The 19,779-nt window shown below is 38.3% G+C and overlaps 2 protein-coding genes across 4 annotated transcripts in view; both read right to left on the minus strand.

The window, feature by feature from the left end:
• The window catches only part of LOC124641293 (nucleolar protein 4), a 151,095-nt gene that overhangs the window by 116,346 nt on the left and 14,970 nt on the right, over positions 1-19,779 (minus strand). The window lies entirely within an intron of this gene.
• LOC124641294 lies at positions 5,409-7,877 on the minus strand. The gene is made up of 2 exons (XM_047179342.1): positions 7,019-7,877; positions 5,409-6,937 (listed from the first exon to the last, which is right to left on the minus strand). The coding sequence occupies exons 1-2, from the start codon at positions 7,358-7,360 to the stop codon at positions 6,239-6,241; spliced, it is 1,041 nt and encodes a 346-aa protein (XP_047035298.1). The 5' UTR covers positions 7,361-7,877; the 3' UTR covers positions 5,409-6,238.

Consider the following 19,779-nt stretch of genomic DNA (forward strand, 5'->3'; position numbering starts at 1 on the left):
AAACACAGCTTCTAGTTCAAGTTTCTACACAAAAAACAATATACAAATATCAAGACCATTGGCACTTAATTTTCGACACCGCGGTCGTAAGCTACCGGCCACCGCACGGGCCGACGGACACGGGTCCCACAATACTATCGCTTTCTCCCTCTCGCTCGCACTTCTCGCTCCCTCACTAGGGAAGGAACACGAAGGAATCACGCCTTGCCGAAAACTTCGGCGAAATAATCGGATTTGTTTTAGCCGAGGACGAGGCTGAGGTCGCGTGTTTGGGCTTGTAATGTTGGCGGTTACGATCCTGTGGTGGGGATAGGCTAGTTACGTGCAGCTGTGATGTGGGATGCACTATGTTTGTGAGATATATTGGGACTACTAAAAGAAGTAGATACCTCTTACTCTACTTTTAAAATATCCTCAATGTACCTATCCTCAAAAACTTTTTTGTTCTACATTATTATAGAACTATATTTGGTTGAAAGTTGATCAAACTTATGTTCACGATAATGGTCCAAAAAGCTCAATTTTTTTTTTAAATTGTTTGTTTTCATTACGAGGAAATTTCATTACAAAACGCCACTCAAATTCACAAATAAAAACTTACTTTCAAGATAAACAAATACGGTTACAGCCTTTTTATCGTCCCACTGCTGGGCACAAGCGTCCTCTCCCACGGAGAAGGATTGAGCGTTAATCGATCAAATAATATAATCAATTTACCTTCTTCTAATTTTCATTAGCTTAATACTCCTCTCGACTTTAAAACTTTACCGAATATCAGACCACTCTCTGGTACACAGAACCAAGTACAACACAGGGTGTGTCGAAGTCGCAATAAGAATTTAATAAACACCGCGTATACCGTATCTTTGACGCCTTGCCTGTCGCCATCTCATCTAAGAAATTACAAGCGTTGGTCAAATAAAACGCGACTTAATGAAAGCACTTTGGAAAAAGAAAGATGTCTGCGTAATATTGCAAATATATATAGGTACGTATAATATAAGATAAGGTGTTCCCCCGGGTTTACCGCATCCAGACAGAACTACTTCCAGCATACGGATAAAGAGAAGCTAACCTGTCCTTTTGAAAATTCTTTATTTTCCCAAGAAACCTACTTTAGTTGTGAGGAGTGTAGATCGTCCTTTTTTAGTTATGATAATATTTTTTCCGGATACGGGAAATAGTAATTATCCTGAGGACGCGGGTGAAACAGAGGGGAACGGCTTGAAAACTATAAGTATGTAGTAGTTTTATCAAAATAAGTTTAAGTAGTCGTTCTTTCATGAAACACAAGGTGTAGTTGCAAACTAGCATTAAAAAGAAACAAGTAACTACCTCTATCTTAATATCAAACAATTGGTTATTTCCTATAACTTCAATTCCCATAATATGTAATGCCACTTAAAATATATCCTCTAAGTGAGTGATTCAAACTGCTTTTGAAGGCAGGAGGGCGGTGACATTGCCTCATTGGGAGGCACTTGAGGAATTTCAATATTCGACTTTGGTTGCATTGCCGCGACGTACATGGCAATAGTGATGCAGTAGTTACCTACTTATGTATATGCAATCATGTAGGTACCTCTATAAGTAGACTGGCTTCAGCCAGCGGTTTCACACACGTAACGTAGGAAATACTACCCGCAATTGGATAAAAAGCATATTCCTACATAAATCCTAGGTAAATAAGGCTATCTAACGCTGAAAGATTTTTTCCTTTTTTTTTGTCCAATCGAAAATAAGTTAGGTATACTTCTACTACACAATATACTATAAAAAGACTGTCAAATTTTATCCTATATAAGTTAATGATTTCTTTTTTAGCGTTTACATCCAGAGAAAATAAAATGTTGACTTTGACTTTGAAAAAACTAACATAAAACATCACGCACCTACTTTTTCATCATCTAATTTAGAACGCCTCAAAACGTTCCACTTTTAAAAGCTGCACAATAAAGCTACGTCTACACGGCCGACACAAACACAGCTTTACAAAAGCTACGTAAAGCTACTATTCGGCACGACACACCACCCTGTTGGGCGCATTATCATAATAACGCGCTCACGCGGCGTCGATCGCGCCGAATAATAATAAACGCTAATGGGCCGAGACGCGAATGCAATCTGTGTGTGCTACCCCTTACACTCGAATCCCTATGGAGTGGAATTATTGAGTGCGATCATTTTGATACTCGATTTTAGGATTATTTTTTTACAACTTATCTCTACTTCTATACAATAAAAAGGTTTTTTGTAAAAGGTTGTTTGTACCCGAAAGCCGAAAGTCTCTGATACTGCTAATCCCCGAATAACATAGGCTGTACTTTTTTATGTCCGGGTCCAGAAAGTAGTTCCCTTGAGACACGGGTGAAACAGCGGGAAACAGCTGCTAGTCTTCCACATTCTATGACTTCAACACAGATAAGTGATAATTTGAGGAAACTTCTACATATCCGTCCACTTCATTTTCATCGTGCATAATAAATAGGAAGCCACTTTGGTCATTCATACATAATTTACAGTTCGAAAGAAATACTTAGGTATGTTGCCGAATCAATATTTCACGGTTTTGACCAATGCATGAACTATTTGACATTGAGTTAAAAAGTCACTTTATCAACTGCGTAGCTTTTTCCTTACTATGTCGGGGTCGGCTTCCAGTTTATCCTGATGCAGCTAAGACCCAATGGTTACATGGACCGACTGCCTATTTGACCTCCACAACCTAGTTACCCGGGCAATCCGATAGCCTTTGGTGAGACTGGTCGACAGACTTACTGACTTCTGACTTCTAAAGAGGTTCAAATGACCAACAAGTCACTTCATAAAGATTTTTAACATAAACTTATCCTTCTAAATAAGATTCAATACTTACTTTGAATAAATTAGAAGCTATGTATTTTGTAAACCAGCTCAACTCTCAAAGCAAGCGGCCATTCGTATTGTATTTCAAAAGCCTTCGTTTTGTAAATTCAACGAGTTTGCGTCATTCACTATTTTCCCGCGATCACTCGGCGCCATTTTGAAACTTTCGCGCCGTTTTTGGCTGTCAAATGACGCGCGCTGTCAAACGCAAAGTCGAGCGAACGAGACGCGAATTTGGTTTAGAATAGCAGAGAATTAATTCAGGGAATAATGATTGAGCTTTTGCAGTCTGCGTATACATATTTATGATGTTTATATGGATGTTTAAGTAATGTATAAGCACTCGTACTCATATTTCTTCCTAAAACAGTAGTTGTAAATCCGAATCGTGATCATAATGACCTTTGATGATAGGAAACTTACTAAAGCTTTAACTTATTTTAAGATATTGAACCTAAAATAAATGCATCCTAGTCTGCATAAGAGCATTCCCTTTAATTACATAAACCGTCCTAAAGAATAACCAAGCCTACAAAAAATATATAGTCAGGTGAGAATTCTTGATACTTTTTTTATCAACAAACGCTCATTACCGCGTTGACGGGTGGCACTGGCAGGCTAGTGGCAGTGCTTGGCATGCCAAACCAACTGGCAATCAATAACTACTGTCGACGGGATTACGCGGGAATTAATACTGGCAGCATGGGCGGCTCAATCTTTATTTATTTAAATACTCTTCATTCGAATTTGGAATTGAATGTTTGATGCTAGTTGTCAATTTTTGAATTTTGTTGCTCTCTTTTGTTAAAGTTAGAAGGATCAATGTTTTTACACGCTTTTTATTAGCTTCACCTGTATGTTTGTATGTTTGTAGGTTTGTAACCGACTTCTTTGGGCGCGATTTTGACCCACTTTAAACGGCCAGATTTCGTTCAAACTTTGTAGATTTATTGAGGACCGATGACAATACACTAATTTGATAAAATTATTCCATTTTTAACCGACTTCCCAAAAAGGAGGAGGTTACACATACACATCGATTACTCCGAGGTTTATAGACCGATTTACGTGATTCTTTTTTTGTTCGACTCGGAATAGCTGCCAGTTGGTCCCATAGTCATCAGATCAGGATCTGATGATGGAAACCCTGAGAAATCGAGGGCAACCTTCGAAAGTTGTAGGCATACATAGGATAAAAACTTGACACTCAGGTGTACGCCTAAAAGCACTATTCAACTGTGAAGATTTGGAGCTGACCTGATGATGGAGACCAGAGAGGGTCGAGGGAACTCGACAACTGAATATGTAAACTACCTCGTGTTTGGGCTTAAATTATTTGTATTGACAAGACCTTTGCAACAGTGAAGGTTTGGAGCTGACCTGATGATGGAGACCAGAGAAAGTCGAGGGAACTCGACAACTGAATATGGAAACTACCTCGTGTTTGGGCTCAAATTATTTGTATTGACAAGACCTATGCAACAGTGAAGGTTGGGAGCTGACCTGATGATGGAGACCAGAGAAAGTCGAGGGAACTCGACAACTGAATATGTAAAATACCTCGTTTGGACTTATATTCTTTGTATTGATGAGAACTTCCCACTTGTATGGATAGTGACAACTATTCGTATCACTGAAAAGCTTTAAATAAAAAACTTTTTTACAAAAAAATTAAACCGGCTTCCCAAAACACTAAAAAGCAAAAAAAATACTAATTTTAGGTACATCGGCCTAGATGTCGGTGGCAAAATTAACTTAGTAACATCCATTAGACACCGACTTGTAGGCTTTTCAATTTGCAAAATATGATTTTTGCTAATTTATATAATTTTTATCTATAAGGTAAGAAAATTAATTAAAATTTTCTATAATTTTTCTCTACAGTCGATAAGGCAGGACTCGATGTTAATTTTTATTTCCAATAATTATCTTTAGCCGTTTTCTCTAATATTGACAAATTTTATACTAAAGAGAATTTTAATTCTACAAAACAAATAATAGTTTTAAAACAAACTAAAAACTAGAAAATAAATAATAGTTTAAAAAAACTAAAAAACACGCTTTTTATAGAAAACCGAACTAAAAAATAGAAAATAAATTTTAATGAATTTAAATTAAGAAAATAGTGTTAAAAATTTCAATGAATATAGGTAAATTAATAATAGAGTGAATACAAAAAAAAATATTTAAAAAAAGCGTGGGGTGCTTTTTAAGGTATTATCGAAATGAAAATCACTCTACTCATATCTGTCAATAAAATATTTATAACTATTGACACCATGCACCCCACGCTTTTTTTAAATATTTTTTTTTTGTATTCACACTATTATTAATTTATATTCATTGAAATTTTTAACACTATTTTCTTAATTTAAATTCATTAAAATTTATTTTCTATTTTTTAGTTCGGTTTTCTATAAAAAGCGTGTTTTTTAGTTTTTTTAAACTATTATTTTTTGATACTTTATACTCTTGCTAATATATTTTTTTGCACAAATGTGTACACCATTACCTAAGAAGAATATGGAAATGAAACTTAAGCGTATTATGACATTTATAAAATATTTATTTCTCAATAAATCACAATCTGTATACAATCTAATTGTGGCACATAGAACAACAGATAATATATAATATTCCAAATTATGATTCGTACTAACATGTACTGACACTATTTGAGGTATTCAATTTCATATTATCATGAAATGCTTACTGCAATTATTCTAGGGATGTATTCATCACCAGTACCTGAATAACCCAGGTAATTTGGACAATAACTGCGTACCAAGAGATGGTTAACCTTTCTCTATGTCTCTGAAATTGCCCGGGTAATTCTTGCAGTGGACGAGGAACCCCAAGTTATCTATATTAATCACATTTATAACACAGATATCTACTTTTTTTTGTAAACCTATCACAATTAAAATAAATTCGTATTGTTGGCAACTTTATCAATTCGAGAGTTGCTTGCTATTAACTCAAAAAAGTGAATACTAAACTATGGTAACATTTTTTTTTTGTTATAAAAATAAAATAACACAGCCGAAACATCGAGATCTACATTACACCGAAATACCAATGACTAGTTTTTGAAAAATACTACTTTAGATTTTTCCCCATTTATAAAATTTTCGTATTTTTTTACTACAAGTAAATCGACCACATCAATATCCCATCTAAAACACATACATATAAATATGACAATTATTATTTAACCTGAATCACCAGATCAGGATCAAGGTGACTCCATTGTGCGTCGTACGCTTTACAAAGGTATATAATGAGCAAAATTCTCAAATTTATCTCAACAGAGAATTATGAGGTACTTATAGGTTGTCTGAGCAAAAACAGGTTTCAAACGGCCCCTGGAATCTTAATCTTCGGCTTCGGAACCTAAAGAATATTCAATAGTCTTTAAGTCCCTGTTCATTTCATCAGGAGAGTCATTTTCCAAGCTCAGAGCTCGCGATGTGAAAGAGCTTTGAGTCGCCATGCCCGCCAGAATCCCGTTTGACAAAGCCTGTACCGACAAGGCCTCCTGTGACGGGCCCGCATAACTGTACTGCTGATAAACAGCTTGTATCCTTGCCGCATTTACTAACGTCTGTATTTTTAACTGCGTGTCCAGTGCCAAGCTCAGAGGCAGTTTCCGCAACTGGCTCGCAATTAACTTCCCAAACATCTCAAACTCGTTCTCATTACCATTCTCGGAATGTTGACTCAGATCTTGCGGCAAGTCCGTGTGATCGCCGCTGTCTGAATTACTTTTCTTTTGTTTTGTAGGCACCGGGTAGATAGTTGCGAGCGAGGTAGTCAGCGGCGTGGCGATCCCGACGGGGGGATTGAGAAAAGGCGCGGACGTAACCGGCGGGAGGATGCCAAACGTCCCCTGACTTAAGCCGAACGGAGTGCCGGGCCGAGGGGACGGCGTGTTCAACACGTACGGTGTCGACGAGCGCGTCGAACTGCGACGCTTTCGCGGACTTTTCTTTTCCGGAGATTTCCGCTCGCTGAGGTCCTGCACCACGTCGCTGTCGTCGCTCGCCGGGATCTCCACCAAACTGTTGTCCACCTATCAACAAACATACAACCGCTTAGCGTCAGAGCGCATGTGTAAACATGACGTCGTAAACAACAAAAAAAATAGACTCACAGAGCTCGGTGTGACGATCGCCCGCAGAAACCTGTCTGCATGTTCGAACCACGTGACGCTCGGCCTGTACGCATGCGCGCCAGCCTTCCTCGCCGCGCGAATCTTCTTCAACTCGACGCTGTACGACGATCGTATGTTTTTTATTTTATTTTTCAATTCTTTAACTGTGACATCGACCAAATTCAGTGCATTTATTATCTCTATGTATCCTTGCTCCCTTATTTTCTTATTCTTGTAGTGTTCCGAGACAGGGTTCCAAAGGTATTCGCGCTTCTCGTATTCGATAATCATCTGGATGGTGAGATCCTCGCTCCACTTGGGGTTGGCCAGGATAGCGACCATTTTGTTTTAAAGCATGCTATTTTGAACACAGTTTAATATTTTTTATTTAGTGATTTGTTATTTATTTAATTCGCGAGTTTAGCGTTGTTAGTACCAGGAGCGCAGAAGGGTGCGGGCGGTTCGCATGCGCGCAGCATACTAAAAGCACGTCGATGGGCCGGCACCCCGCGCGGGGGGTCTATTTCGGGAGTAGCCGGCATCACGCAGTCGCGTGCTTTGGAGCGTGCTGTTTCCTCTTCTCACCGCTCGGAGGCTGGGCAACGAGTGAAACGGAAGATTTGTGGCCGCCGGACGGCCGACTGTTCGTACTTACAGCGGCGACCGCCCGCCAATTGTCATATTTCAATCGGAGCACTTAGGACCTTTGGTGATATTGAATTGTGGATTTTCTTTCGCGGTTAAGATTTATAGTGCTTATCGAATTATGTCTGCATATATGCGACTTTTCGTTTTGATATGCGAATTCTGTTTGCCAAGATTACTTTTTGTTTAAAGTTATGTAAAGTTAAACTTTTTCTGTCATCTTTATCGATTACGCATAGTTTGTAAGTGAATTATTCACGCATAATGCCTTATATTTCTACAAGTTTAAACACTCGAATTATATATATATAATTAAATTACATAATCATGTCATAAGCCTTAAGTTGCGAATATAAAAAAAATATTCAAGCCCAACATAAACATGACCTTTATTTCAATCTTTTCATAATATTTTCTCTGTCCATCAATCAATAATGCAGTCTACATCACAGTCAAGTATCAAGTCTATTTAAAAATTCGAAACATTCGAATATCGAATACGCTTAGTACGAACAGCACTCGTGTAGTCGTCTGTGACCGTTCAGTGCACCATCGCTTTGGAACTTGTCGCGAGGTGCCGAGCGGGCCATTTGCTCGCGCCGTTTGCCGTCGCCCGCCCGTCGCCCTAACGTCTGCACATGTTTGCCCACCAGCCGATAACCTCGTAGTGACCCTGCGCATAATTGTCGACGCAATTTGCAAAATTGGGTACAATTTTTCGATGCGAAATAGATACGGCCTTAATTGGACTTTCTCTTGTTACCGTACCTAACTAACTTACAAGGTGTACCTTTAAATAAACAATGGTTATTTTTTTCATACGAAAAAAACTGTTGGTTTTTTCTTTTCTTTCAGTTCACTTAACTTATTCGATTACAAAAAGATTAAATTGTACTTTTGTATGTTAAAAATATTTTTTTTATTTTCCTGGAAAATTATTTATTTCATGTTCAGTGACTCGAATGTAACTTTCGACAAAGTTACGAATTTATTCCTTCGGCCACGCTTCTGTTAAGCGATAAGGAATTTTGAGACGACGTGAAATATAGTAAATTGTGATGATTTTCCTTGTAATTGTATTAATTGAGCAGTTAGGGGCACGGGTCACGTAGCAGAAATGTCGATTAATAGTGAAATAGCACCTCATGCAGATAACGAGACTGGAGTCAAAGCAATTTGAATGCAAGTGCAGTTGAAGAGATAAAACATTACTTTGAACAGTTTGTGTCACCGTTTCCTTATATAATAACTATAATATTGATTAAGTAAAAATTCTTTAAACATAAGTTCATATTCGCTACTAGGTATTTGATGGATTTACTAAAAACAATTCGCATTAGCAAACATCAAATCAAAGAAGACAGCAAGCCCAACAAGCAATATTAATTTGAACAAATATATCTCAAGAATCTTGATACTCTGTTTAATTTAATTTAAATAAAATATTAATAATGTTGGGCTTACTCCGTATTAATAAATAATTCTGCTCAATTAGCATTCCTTCTCGTCACTTCTGAATTGCGAAGGTTTCGGAGCGGAATCACATTCCTTCCATGGGGTTCGTATCATATTTGTTCGCACAACACCGAGATATTTTGCTCCTTGTAATAATATTTGAGGTGGTGGCGTTTAATGCGGTATTTACGTTATTTTTAGCATAAAATTTTAGAACGGGATATCATTTTTATGCTCATGTTTAATGATTCTACAAAGCAACGTGCACCAATCAGCCTAAAACACATTTCAAGCCGTATCCGTATTTTAATTAAGTAAAACTATTACTAAAACAATTGCTTCGCTATAATAAAACCAAAGTGGCAATATTCGTACGTCGTCGCATCTGACAGCGCACGTCACGGGATGGGAACGACATAGCCTCTCAGATAAGATGCCGGGCGAGACGGGACCGGAAAATCTCGGCGGTACCAACTGAGCCCGTGAAATATGTCCGGGAAATGTGTGCCGCACTACGCTTAAATATTGCTCCGGGTTCCGCGTTATGAGATCAGAAGTGGAGGATTGTTGTCATATTGCAGTGTTGTCTGTTCTTGTTTTAGATCGTTTTAAATTCATTTCAGTTTTGTTCGCAGCAAGATTTGCTTGATAATATTTTAATAGTAAACATAATGCACTGTATAACGATTCTAGAGTCATACATTCTATTGTTTCTGCTCATTGAATGTGCAAAGACAGATTAGCACCACCAAGTAACAAATGAAAGATGACACTAACAATTCCTATCTGAGATCTAACCTCTGTCCCAGTATAAAGGCCAAGTGACTGCTAAATGTAAGTGAGTATACCACACACATTCAGCACGCATAATACACAAAACATCATTATATATAGATGTCAAGCAGTCCCGCGTTGCGTCACTGCACGCGAGCACATCTATCTACGGTGCTATAGTTCCACATACTTGTACAAGCGATCCTGCTGATGGAAAATGATCTTTAAGTCGAGTGGATAAAGGTGTTGGTGATAGTAAATCAGTGTGTGCGCCACTCGAGTTGATAGGTGCCGGTGCCGGCGAGGCCAAGAGACAGATAAATATCGCTTTATACTCATCGCATCGCTTTGAAGCCGTGCGGTCAGTAATTTTCTCGCTCTCACTGCCGTGGCGTTAGCAGTCTCGTGTATATTTATCACAGTGATATACTAACGCGTTCTGGCGACGGCTTTTACGATTATTGTTCTTGCTTTTGTTTGTAGGCTCGTATTAAGCATATGGAAGTTTTTCTCGTTCGTTTAAGCGAGAACTTACACGCTTTTATGTGGCTGTTAGTTCCACAAAATGTGCAGAAAACATAGCTTTGAGTTGCTCCGAAGATATTACATTTGGTTTTAGCCAACGCCGTGAAAAAGCTAAAGCTAAAATGTAATACTGAGATGCTACATTTTATCAATGAATTAATTACATATAATATAGTTCCAATAGAATCATAGTCTTAGCTAACAAGGTAACGTCAATATTGAAAGACTTATTTATCAGCGACAAGAGAGCAAACACTAGCCGACATTTCAGTAACTGTATCCGAGACCGGAGACGATTCACCGTCCATGTGTATATTGGTTTTACGACACGTCCAAAGAACGACAAATACTTCTAGACTTAGAAAGGTGTTCTACAATACTGAAAAGATTCCAGATAGACAAAATAAGTTATCTCTCACGTTATTCCTATTCATACGCTTAATCGTGGAAATAAAAGCCAAATTGTTATTAACGTACACAATAGGTTAAACGCTCGTTGCTTCGCATCGTGTAATAGGACTAATTACCTCGGATTCAGAGAGAACTAAAGTTGTAATAACTATATAACAAGCACCAGCTTTACCTGGAGTTACACTTAGCAAATAGAGAAATAAGGTTAACAAATAACGACGTATACTGGAGAAAATGCTGCGGAGTAATTTCAGGTCTGCAGCAGTTAATGCCCCACGGGAATAAAGGCAAGAAGCTAAGAAATCACTACCATTAACCGTTCCACCCGCAGCCAGTTGACCAACACGAAAAAGCAACTTCTATTGACGATAGGCGCTCTATAATTTTCCAATGTTACGTAAAACGTAACGCTACAAATGAACACTGTTGTAAATTGACAAGTCTGCGACGCATTACCACGGGGCAAAGCGCTATTTTGCAAAATGTATCCTCACGCGGTAACATAATGAGGGTGACAGGCGCGTGGGAGGGTAACCGGCTGCGAGGCGAGCCCCCTGGCCCTTTGACGAGCCACCGCCGCGCGGAATGGGCTGGTCGTTAGCGGCACGGTGAAATATTTCTTCGTACTTTTTGTTGAGTGCAGATACGGAACGAAATGTTGATGAATAAGGCATAATGTGCATAATTTGGTGAGAGTTCATGGTGCTTTTTATTGGAGACTGTAAATTCGTGAGTTGATTAAGTAAATAAATATGAAGCATACCTATTTCTTATCTACCGATAGTGAGAAAACTTCTATCTTTGGTCCATAGGAAGGCGTAAATACATGTTTCTTAATTGCAATATTTATTTAGATTTGTACCCAGCCGAAGGCACATAAAAATTCTAAATTAAAATTGTTCAATACATGTCCAATAACTTCTCTCCAAGGCAATATTCCCATATCAAAACTTAAACAAAACCGCACAAAAAAAAATCCATAAACAAGTAAAACTAAAATATTCAAGTATCAAGATCGTTTGAGCCGCGTAAAGCCCGTCAGCCGGCAGTCGACAGAGCGAGGCGCGGCCCGGGGCGCGGAGCTACACCTACCGTGTCATGCTAGTGCCGTACCTATGTCGATAATATACCGTACTAGCGACCCGCCCCGGCTTCGTCATAGCAGTATTTCCCCACTATTTAATTTACATTATTATACATACAAACCTTCCTCTTTAATCACTCTCAAATCAAATCAATCAAATCAAATCATTTACTTCATTTAGGCCTTTACAAGCACTTATGAACGTCAAAAATTATAAATAAGGTTGATTCTAGTTGCCCATTCCAAAAGTAGCTTCCTATGGAGAAGAACGGGCAAGAAACTCCATGGTTACATAGAACTCTATCTATTAAAAAAATAGCAGGAAAATCAGTTTCGTAGTTTTGAAGATTTAAGCGTACAAAGGGACACGAGGACGGAAAAAGCTATTTTGTTTTATACTATGTAGTGATAATGTACCGTACTGTACCGAGTGACACGGAATTGCGTAAGAACATTTTTAAAGTTGTAACTCGTGTTTTGACTGTGATTGATTCGGTAATGGTTTTGTGTCGATAGATTGAGCTTGTAACTAATTTATTACAACTCTAAAAGGTGTTTTGGTGTAAAGCTTGTGTGGCACAACATCTACTTACTTGCGTTATGGGGTGATGAGGTCAGATAGTCAGTCGCTCCTTGTAAAACACTGACTAGAAGCCGACCCCAACATAGTTGATGATGATGGGAGATGATGGTAGAGACAGCGCAGCGCAGCAAATAGTCGACAATCATACCAAACACAGCATGATCTGCATTTATACATAAATGTAGGTACATATTTATAATTTCTCCTTGTTGTAGTATCATCGGCATTCTCAAGGCTACTGTAATTTTATTTTGACTGCGGGAGGGCCCTGGTGACCTGTAATACAGGCGGTGCTGTTGCACAAACCTACGTCAAGCACCAGTCTCTCACAAAGTTAACAATATCAATTCATTGTTTTTCTGGCATATTCATAAGACTCGTACTTGTTATAATTTGTTACTTTTGTGGAGAGAAAATAAAATTTATTTATTATTTATTTAAGTCAAGTTAATTTCTATTAATTAACCACATAGATAATATTTCCGTAATGAGCCCTAGTCCTGTTATTTAATATCTAATTGAATTTTCTTCACTTACGGCCAGTTACGCGAGCCTATCTGAGTTTTACAGTGTAATACCATCAGCCTTTGATGTGTGTGCGATGCCGCCTGTTTACGAGTGTTCGCAAGGGTTGGCCAATTCTATCGATACTATTTTGCTTCAAAAGTTTTAAGTTTATCGATATTTTTTTTTGGAAATTGCCCAATGCTGGACAGCCCAAAAAAGACACAGTTACCCAGGAAGTCTTGATTTCCTGCCTAACTTTAGTTCTACTGGGGTCCTAGATACCAAATGGCAGTCGAAAAATGGTCTCCTTAACCTACAAGCTTGGAACACTTTGTAAGCACTGATTATGTAAATAAACCGAGAGGATTAGTAACTAATCTGTTTGTTTTAATGCTAACCGCATGAAACTTGTCGCTAATACTGCTTTAGAATTTTGGTTCTAAGTTCCGAAGCCTAGTTAATCGAACATTTAGAAGTTACGAAGAGAATATATAGCTCTTTTAGCAAAAAAAACAGTTTCTTCGGCTTTCAGGTCGAAAAAAACAGCAAAAAGCTCACAAGACTGAAAATAATAAGTGCCCGTGTACAAAAAACTGCGAAGAAAAAAAAATCTCGCTCGAGGAGCAGAGGCTAACGAGCGGTAGGTACCAGGGAGGCATGACATTATAGAGGCACGCGCCATTAGACGAACGCCGGGCGGTGGCGGAACGGGCCCTATTTCCGGAAGGAAGCGCGCCCGGAAGCCGCGCCGCGTCCGCCTCGCCTGTCACTAAGTTACTTCGCCTACTACTGAGTTATAGTCGCCTGGTGTCTGCACTAGATTTTGATACGATGCTAGCCTAGTCTCGGCATCATTTAAAGTAAAAACTTGTGTTATATTTTCGAGTTTACTTACGTCACGTAAGTGGACGTTGCACGGGAAGTGTGAAATTGAAGCTTACCTGCAAATAAAATAAAAACCGTTAGTAACTTATTCAAAACTGAAAACAGCCATCAAAGTATAAGTGCAGTCAAGGCATTATCTTCACACACCACGCTTGCTCAATTAATCGGTTTTAACTCCAGATTATCTCACACTATCTTCCTTCGTAATAGAGGTAATTCAGTGCAGATCTTAACAAATTAAACTAGGAATTTTTTATATCAGACTCCCGAACTTCCAAAAACCATACTAAAAATCCAAAACTCATTCGTGCAAAAATACAGAACACACGGGCTTGTCACACGCACGGCCAGTGTAATTTAGTATTAGGGCTGCGCACACAGTTCCCGGGATCCCGGGACACCGCGGTCAGAGATGGCATTAATCAAAATTAAAAGTGGATTACGACAGGGTTGGCGCGGCCCCGCTCGTAAATGAGCGACCAGCTCAGTTTTCTGTCATAATTTAAAACGAGACTGATTTTTGAGGCTTTATTTTTACTTGTTTTAACGGATGCTGCATGTGTTATTAACGTCTGTGTTGTCTTTGGATAATTATGTGGTACAGAACACACAAGAACTGTGTTGGTGATTTTATGTTTGTTTTAATTTCCTCTTCATAGCATTAGTAAAAAGATTTTAGTTACGAATAAATATAGGTAATCAGTAATTTTATATAATTCTAAACTTCATTTAAATGGTATGCGACATTTTCACTTCTACAGGCAGTACCATAATCAAGACATGCATTTAAGTACCTATGTCTTGTCTTGGTTCTTCCAGTCTATATCATCGAGTAGGTACCAACGACTGTAAGTAGTACTAATGCAGTCACCATCTATGTCTTACTTCATACATAGCCATTATTTACGTAGCAACAATTGCGAACGTAAGTCGGTCTGTCTGTCCAGCTTTCACGTCAAAACTACTGAACCGATGAGAAAGGCCGTCGAGTACTTTTAATCTCCCTCCTCACGCGGGGGACAGTTAGTATTAGATGTATAAATAACAGGCCGCCAATCTAACACTCTGCACTGCGCAAATTAAAATTCCAAACCAACACTCACACCAAATAAATAAGATCGCTTAATTTAAGATACGAACACATATACATCGATAAAACACTAAGGATGGGCCCGCCCGAAACCCAAACCCGACATATGGCGGCGCAGAGCAATTGATAACTTGATAACCGGGATCCCACAATCCCGTGACCCGGGAACCCGCAATCCTGGCCCCGAGCTTATCCGGGGAAGAAACAGATATGCTTTTTAGTGAGACTTGGTTTGTTATTTTTATGCAAATTGTAATTCGTCTGGATGGAATGATAACATGAATGCGGCTTTTTTACTTTAGTATTTGGCTTATCATAACTGAGGTAGAATGTGTCATGTCATACCTGTAGGTATGTATATCATATGTGTGTGACCAAATCTTGATTTCTGTCTCGTCTTTTGGAAATTGGTGCAAATCACTACATGGCCACTGGTTTGAGACTGCTACTAATTAATTGATTTGGTATATTTTGTTAGTCTTGTAATTATTTTGATAAACAACAAAATGGCTTAACAAAAAATATTTATTTCTTATCTTTTTTCGATTTCAGTGCAAAATGATAGTCTATGTAAGTTTTTGTCACTTAAACTGAAACTTTCTGGAGCATACACATAACATTCCTTTGCCAATTTGTATGATTTTCACATAAATAGGTATGTGGTCCAACAAAGTAGTATGTTCCTAAAGTGAAATACTGAAATTAGGTCTCTGAAAAAGTGAGAGCAAAAAACTTCTCTTTACAATAAAGTTGTCAGTTCAACAGTTAGCTAAGTGGTTTCCGACAACTTTTTTAGGCAATTTCTTCTCATTTTTATCTTAAGTGGTTCATATTTAAGTATGTAATGATATCGATAATTGATACTTTTGTATGTCGACTAAAATGCTAGAAGAACGATCTAGGCTCTAAATCTATCAGCCCGAATAAACAATTTTTCTTTATTATTCCGTAAAAATCTTCTATAATATCTCTTTTGTAATCAAGTTTATTAGACATTGGTATACCTAAGATAATTATGCCCTTTGAAATACTTAAATAAAACTCGTTTTGCCTATCTCTACTACTGCTACATAGTCTGAAATCTCCTGAAAACATCTCTAAATCCTATTGATTTGTTCAACTAATTGTACCAGGAGACCAGATCAGGTGAGGACATAATTTTACAGCTGTAATATCTCATTAAGCTGGCGGCGACCCGGGAAAGGGGATCGGGAATGGAATTAAATGCCGCCGGGACCGCCCGCCCGGGGAATAGGCGCCCCGGGATTGTTAGATACGTTGCGTAGAGTCGCTGGATGTGACATTTAAGATATTGTTCCTTGGAGCTAATATTCGCCTTGTCTAATTTAGAGATTTTGTATAGAGTCAAAACATTTATGTAAATAGCTACTATTTGTTTTAACTTTGACTTTCACTTAATATTAGCAGGAATATCTCAAGGTTACAAGTCAAGGACAAAATTGAAAATGAACTTTTATGGTGTCCTTGTGATTTTCATTTTTTTTTTCTTTTCTACCGCTCACCCAAAAATTCTAGAAGCACAGACTTGAAACCTACAGGTCTAAGCTTACAGGTTTCACAAGTAAAAAGGCCTTAAAACCTCAAAACGAGGCTACGCAACTGTGCCTGAAAGTGCTGTTACACAGTTAAGTACGTTCGCAACGGATCCCGACGCAGCGAGATCGACTCGTGCGCACGATGTCTCAACTTATGTTTGAGAGACAACAATAGGTCGTTTGCCACCTTCACGGGAAAGGTTCGACGGTATTATTACTTTTCCGTTGAATTTTAGGTAGGTTCTCGTGAAATAATGTGAAAATAAATTACCTATGTATCTTTTTCTTTAGTTTTCATTGTTTTCTAGGCACTGAAGAAAAGGATATACGACCAGAAACTACTAGATTTTGGTCTTAATATACGTCTCTTATTCGCAATGATGTCCTCCTAGCCGATTATCGGCTACGGCAGCTGTTCTCATGTAAGGAGATTAGCCAACTGCGCAGGACATATTATAGTGCACAAGCATTTGCGCAGACACAGGTGCACTCACTATTCCTTCACTCTCATAGCCCGACCCGATTATTCGCAACACCACGCTCACCATTCAAAAAAAATCTTCAACAAAATAAAGGCCATTACCAGCGGCTACCCTACATCTAGGGTCCAAGGGTCCAAGCGTAGCCTGCTCGCAAGTTCGATCAGACACTAATTGGGGTGTGAATTTGCCTGCGGGCCCCTCCGTCACGTCTCGGTCGGAGGGATCTCTAAAAGTTGCATGATTTAGTGTTGTACCTATTGCGTCTTCAAAAGGGAATTCGAAGGGAGCGTTCGAAGTTTGAAATTTTAAAATGTCATTGGCGCGTGTTTTGTTTTTTAAAGATGGCGTTAGAGTTTAGGGGATTGGTTTTTGTTTTTGATGTTAGATGCCGTTTAAGAAGACATATGCACGTATTAACAGGAACTTTAATATGAAGAAATACGAGATTTTTGGCAATCCATATGTTCATCATGTAAATAGATTTGCTGAAAACGAACGTAAGGCATCGAAGGCAGTAAAATTGTTGTATAGTTATTGTTAGTAACCTTATGCCTAATTTCTCCATAATCCTAAAATAATAATATTTATTCCTTCAACGAAAACCAAAATACCTAGGTATCAATTCCGATCTCAAACAAAAAAAAAAGAATATCGCATCAATTTTCAAACATTCTTCCAGTTCCAACTTCAAATTCAAATATAGAACGTGTGCGGGCCGGTTGGCGGCACGTTCGCCATTTTACGTAGCGTTTTTACGATGTACCCGATAACGTTTACGAGTCGCGCTGAGTGGCGTCGCCGCGGCTCGCCCCGACTGATTGCATGCAGGCATCGAGACCTAGGCTTGTGCCAAGTTAGGTATTCTAATATCGATAACTAAGTTTAGAGAGTATGTGGAGGTTTTTTTTTTATTGTTGGGGACGTTCGACTGTGATTAATGGTGATGATTTATATATTTTTTTATTCTTTAGGTACTCTAAGAGTGGTGTGATGCCCCAGAGAAACGAAGCTACGACCTGAAGACTGAGTCTCTATGCAGTATCAAAATCCAGTATTTTTTATTACTTATAAAAAATATTTAGGTTCACTCGTATATTTTATTAGATTAACACTACCAGTCACGTTACATCACTAACATCTTAACGAAAAAATCCCAAAAAAAAATCTAAGTCTATCGATATCGGCGTTCTAAAAGCCACACCACATCCCTACTCGGGTCGTGTATCCGTGACACATCGGTGTAGTGTAGCCGACGACATCGCGCGGCGTATTTTATGCGCCCCGCCGCGCCACGAACGCTCCCGACAACACCCGAGCGATCCCGAAGGGCTACCAACTATAGAGTTAATATATTTTAGAATATCTAACGTATATCTATGTATACTGCTATACTATCTAACCTAATATGATAAAGAGGAAACATTTTTTTTGTTTGTTTGTGTAAAGGTTCAGAAACTATTAGAAACGATCGGAAAAATTCTTTCACTGTTTGTGATCGTCAAAATCGCTGTCACTGCTCATGTATTCCCCTTGAAATAAATATAGAGAGTTGCTACCTAATTCCTACCCTCGTGGTTTTGAAGATTACGGGAAGAATTTCTTTAGGATGCATGTGAAACCGCAAGAAAACAGCAAGTAACGCATATTTATACAACTTTTTGTGCACATTGTTTTGTTTTACTAAGCAGAAAGTGTTTAGAAATTCATAGAAATGATCGGTGTTGTCATAGAGTGACGTATTTATGGTATAGAGTCTAATTTATGTGCTTCGTCGCGCTTTAACGCGCTGGTAGGTTAGGTTGAGTTGGGGAACAATTTATTAGACTGCACTTTGCTGTAAGTACATTTTTTTTTATTGCTTATGGTTGTTCCTTGTATAATCTACAAAAAATACAGGTGTACCTTAGGAAATAATTTTGCAGCAATATTTTTGGGTATGTTTTCAAAAAAATTGGTAGGTACAGTAACCACAATGCAATCAATGAATCTGTATTGTGGTAAACATTTACATAATAAGTTAATGTCAGTTGCATGTGCACAACGGGCTGAAGATCATACATAAAGGGCTTAAGAAGGAACATTATGGATTTAAGTCTGACACTAACTCGCTTCTAACCCACAGCAGGAGGGGTCATTTGAAGTTGAAGATTTTCCATAAAAAAAAGTTGCATAATACTACATGATAGACTGGATGGGCCTGCACTGGATAGGTTTATCAGGCTGCATGTTTTACATGCAACTTGAGAACCCTTCCAGTGAATCAGGCGGTGTATTTTTTCTATTATTATTATTTTATAGATTGTAATTATCTAACATAGGTTAAGTTGTTTTTTGTTACTAACATTTTATGGGCCTTGGCGCCTGAATATAAAAGATTTTTATTTTTTATTTTATTTTTTTATTTTATAATGCATAAAATGTTGTGTTCACCTGAAAATGAACTAAGTAAAGATTTTACCCAAATGCACACTAACTGTGACATTATATAAAAATATTTTTAACATGTAATTTGCAGCAGACAACCCTATTTTAAGTACGCCCTGCCTGCGAGGCGAGTGCGCGCCACGGCGACTAATGACCGAAAAGGGCCTGCCCTAGGAATTACATAAGAACGAAGGTTTTGTTCAACAAACTGCTAATTGATGATCAAGTGAAGGAGACTAGTTAAGACAACTTAAAGGTAACTAGGGTCAACTGGTCAAGACTACAAAATACACTCAGAATAAATTTTATTAGTTGACAACGAAATCGGCTCTATGGTTTT

This window comes from Helicoverpa zea, chromosome 22 (genome assembly GCF_022581195.2).
Source record: "Helicoverpa zea isolate HzStark_Cry1AcR chromosome 22, ilHelZeax1.1, whole genome shotgun sequence".
In the NCBI taxonomy this organism is placed as follows: domain Eukaryota; kingdom Metazoa; phylum Arthropoda; class Insecta; order Lepidoptera; family Noctuidae; genus Helicoverpa; species Helicoverpa zea.

Excerpts from the sequence above, each read along its gene's own strand:
- LOC124641294 (XM_047179342.1), bottom strand. The coding sequence starts at position 7,360 with ATGGTCGCTATCCTGGCCAACCCCAAGTGGAGCGAGGATCTCACCATC. Across the intron at positions 6,938-7,018 it reads CGATCGTCACACCGAGCTCT|GTGGACAACAGTTTGGTGGA; the intron begins GTGAGTCTATTT and ends GTTTGTTGATAG.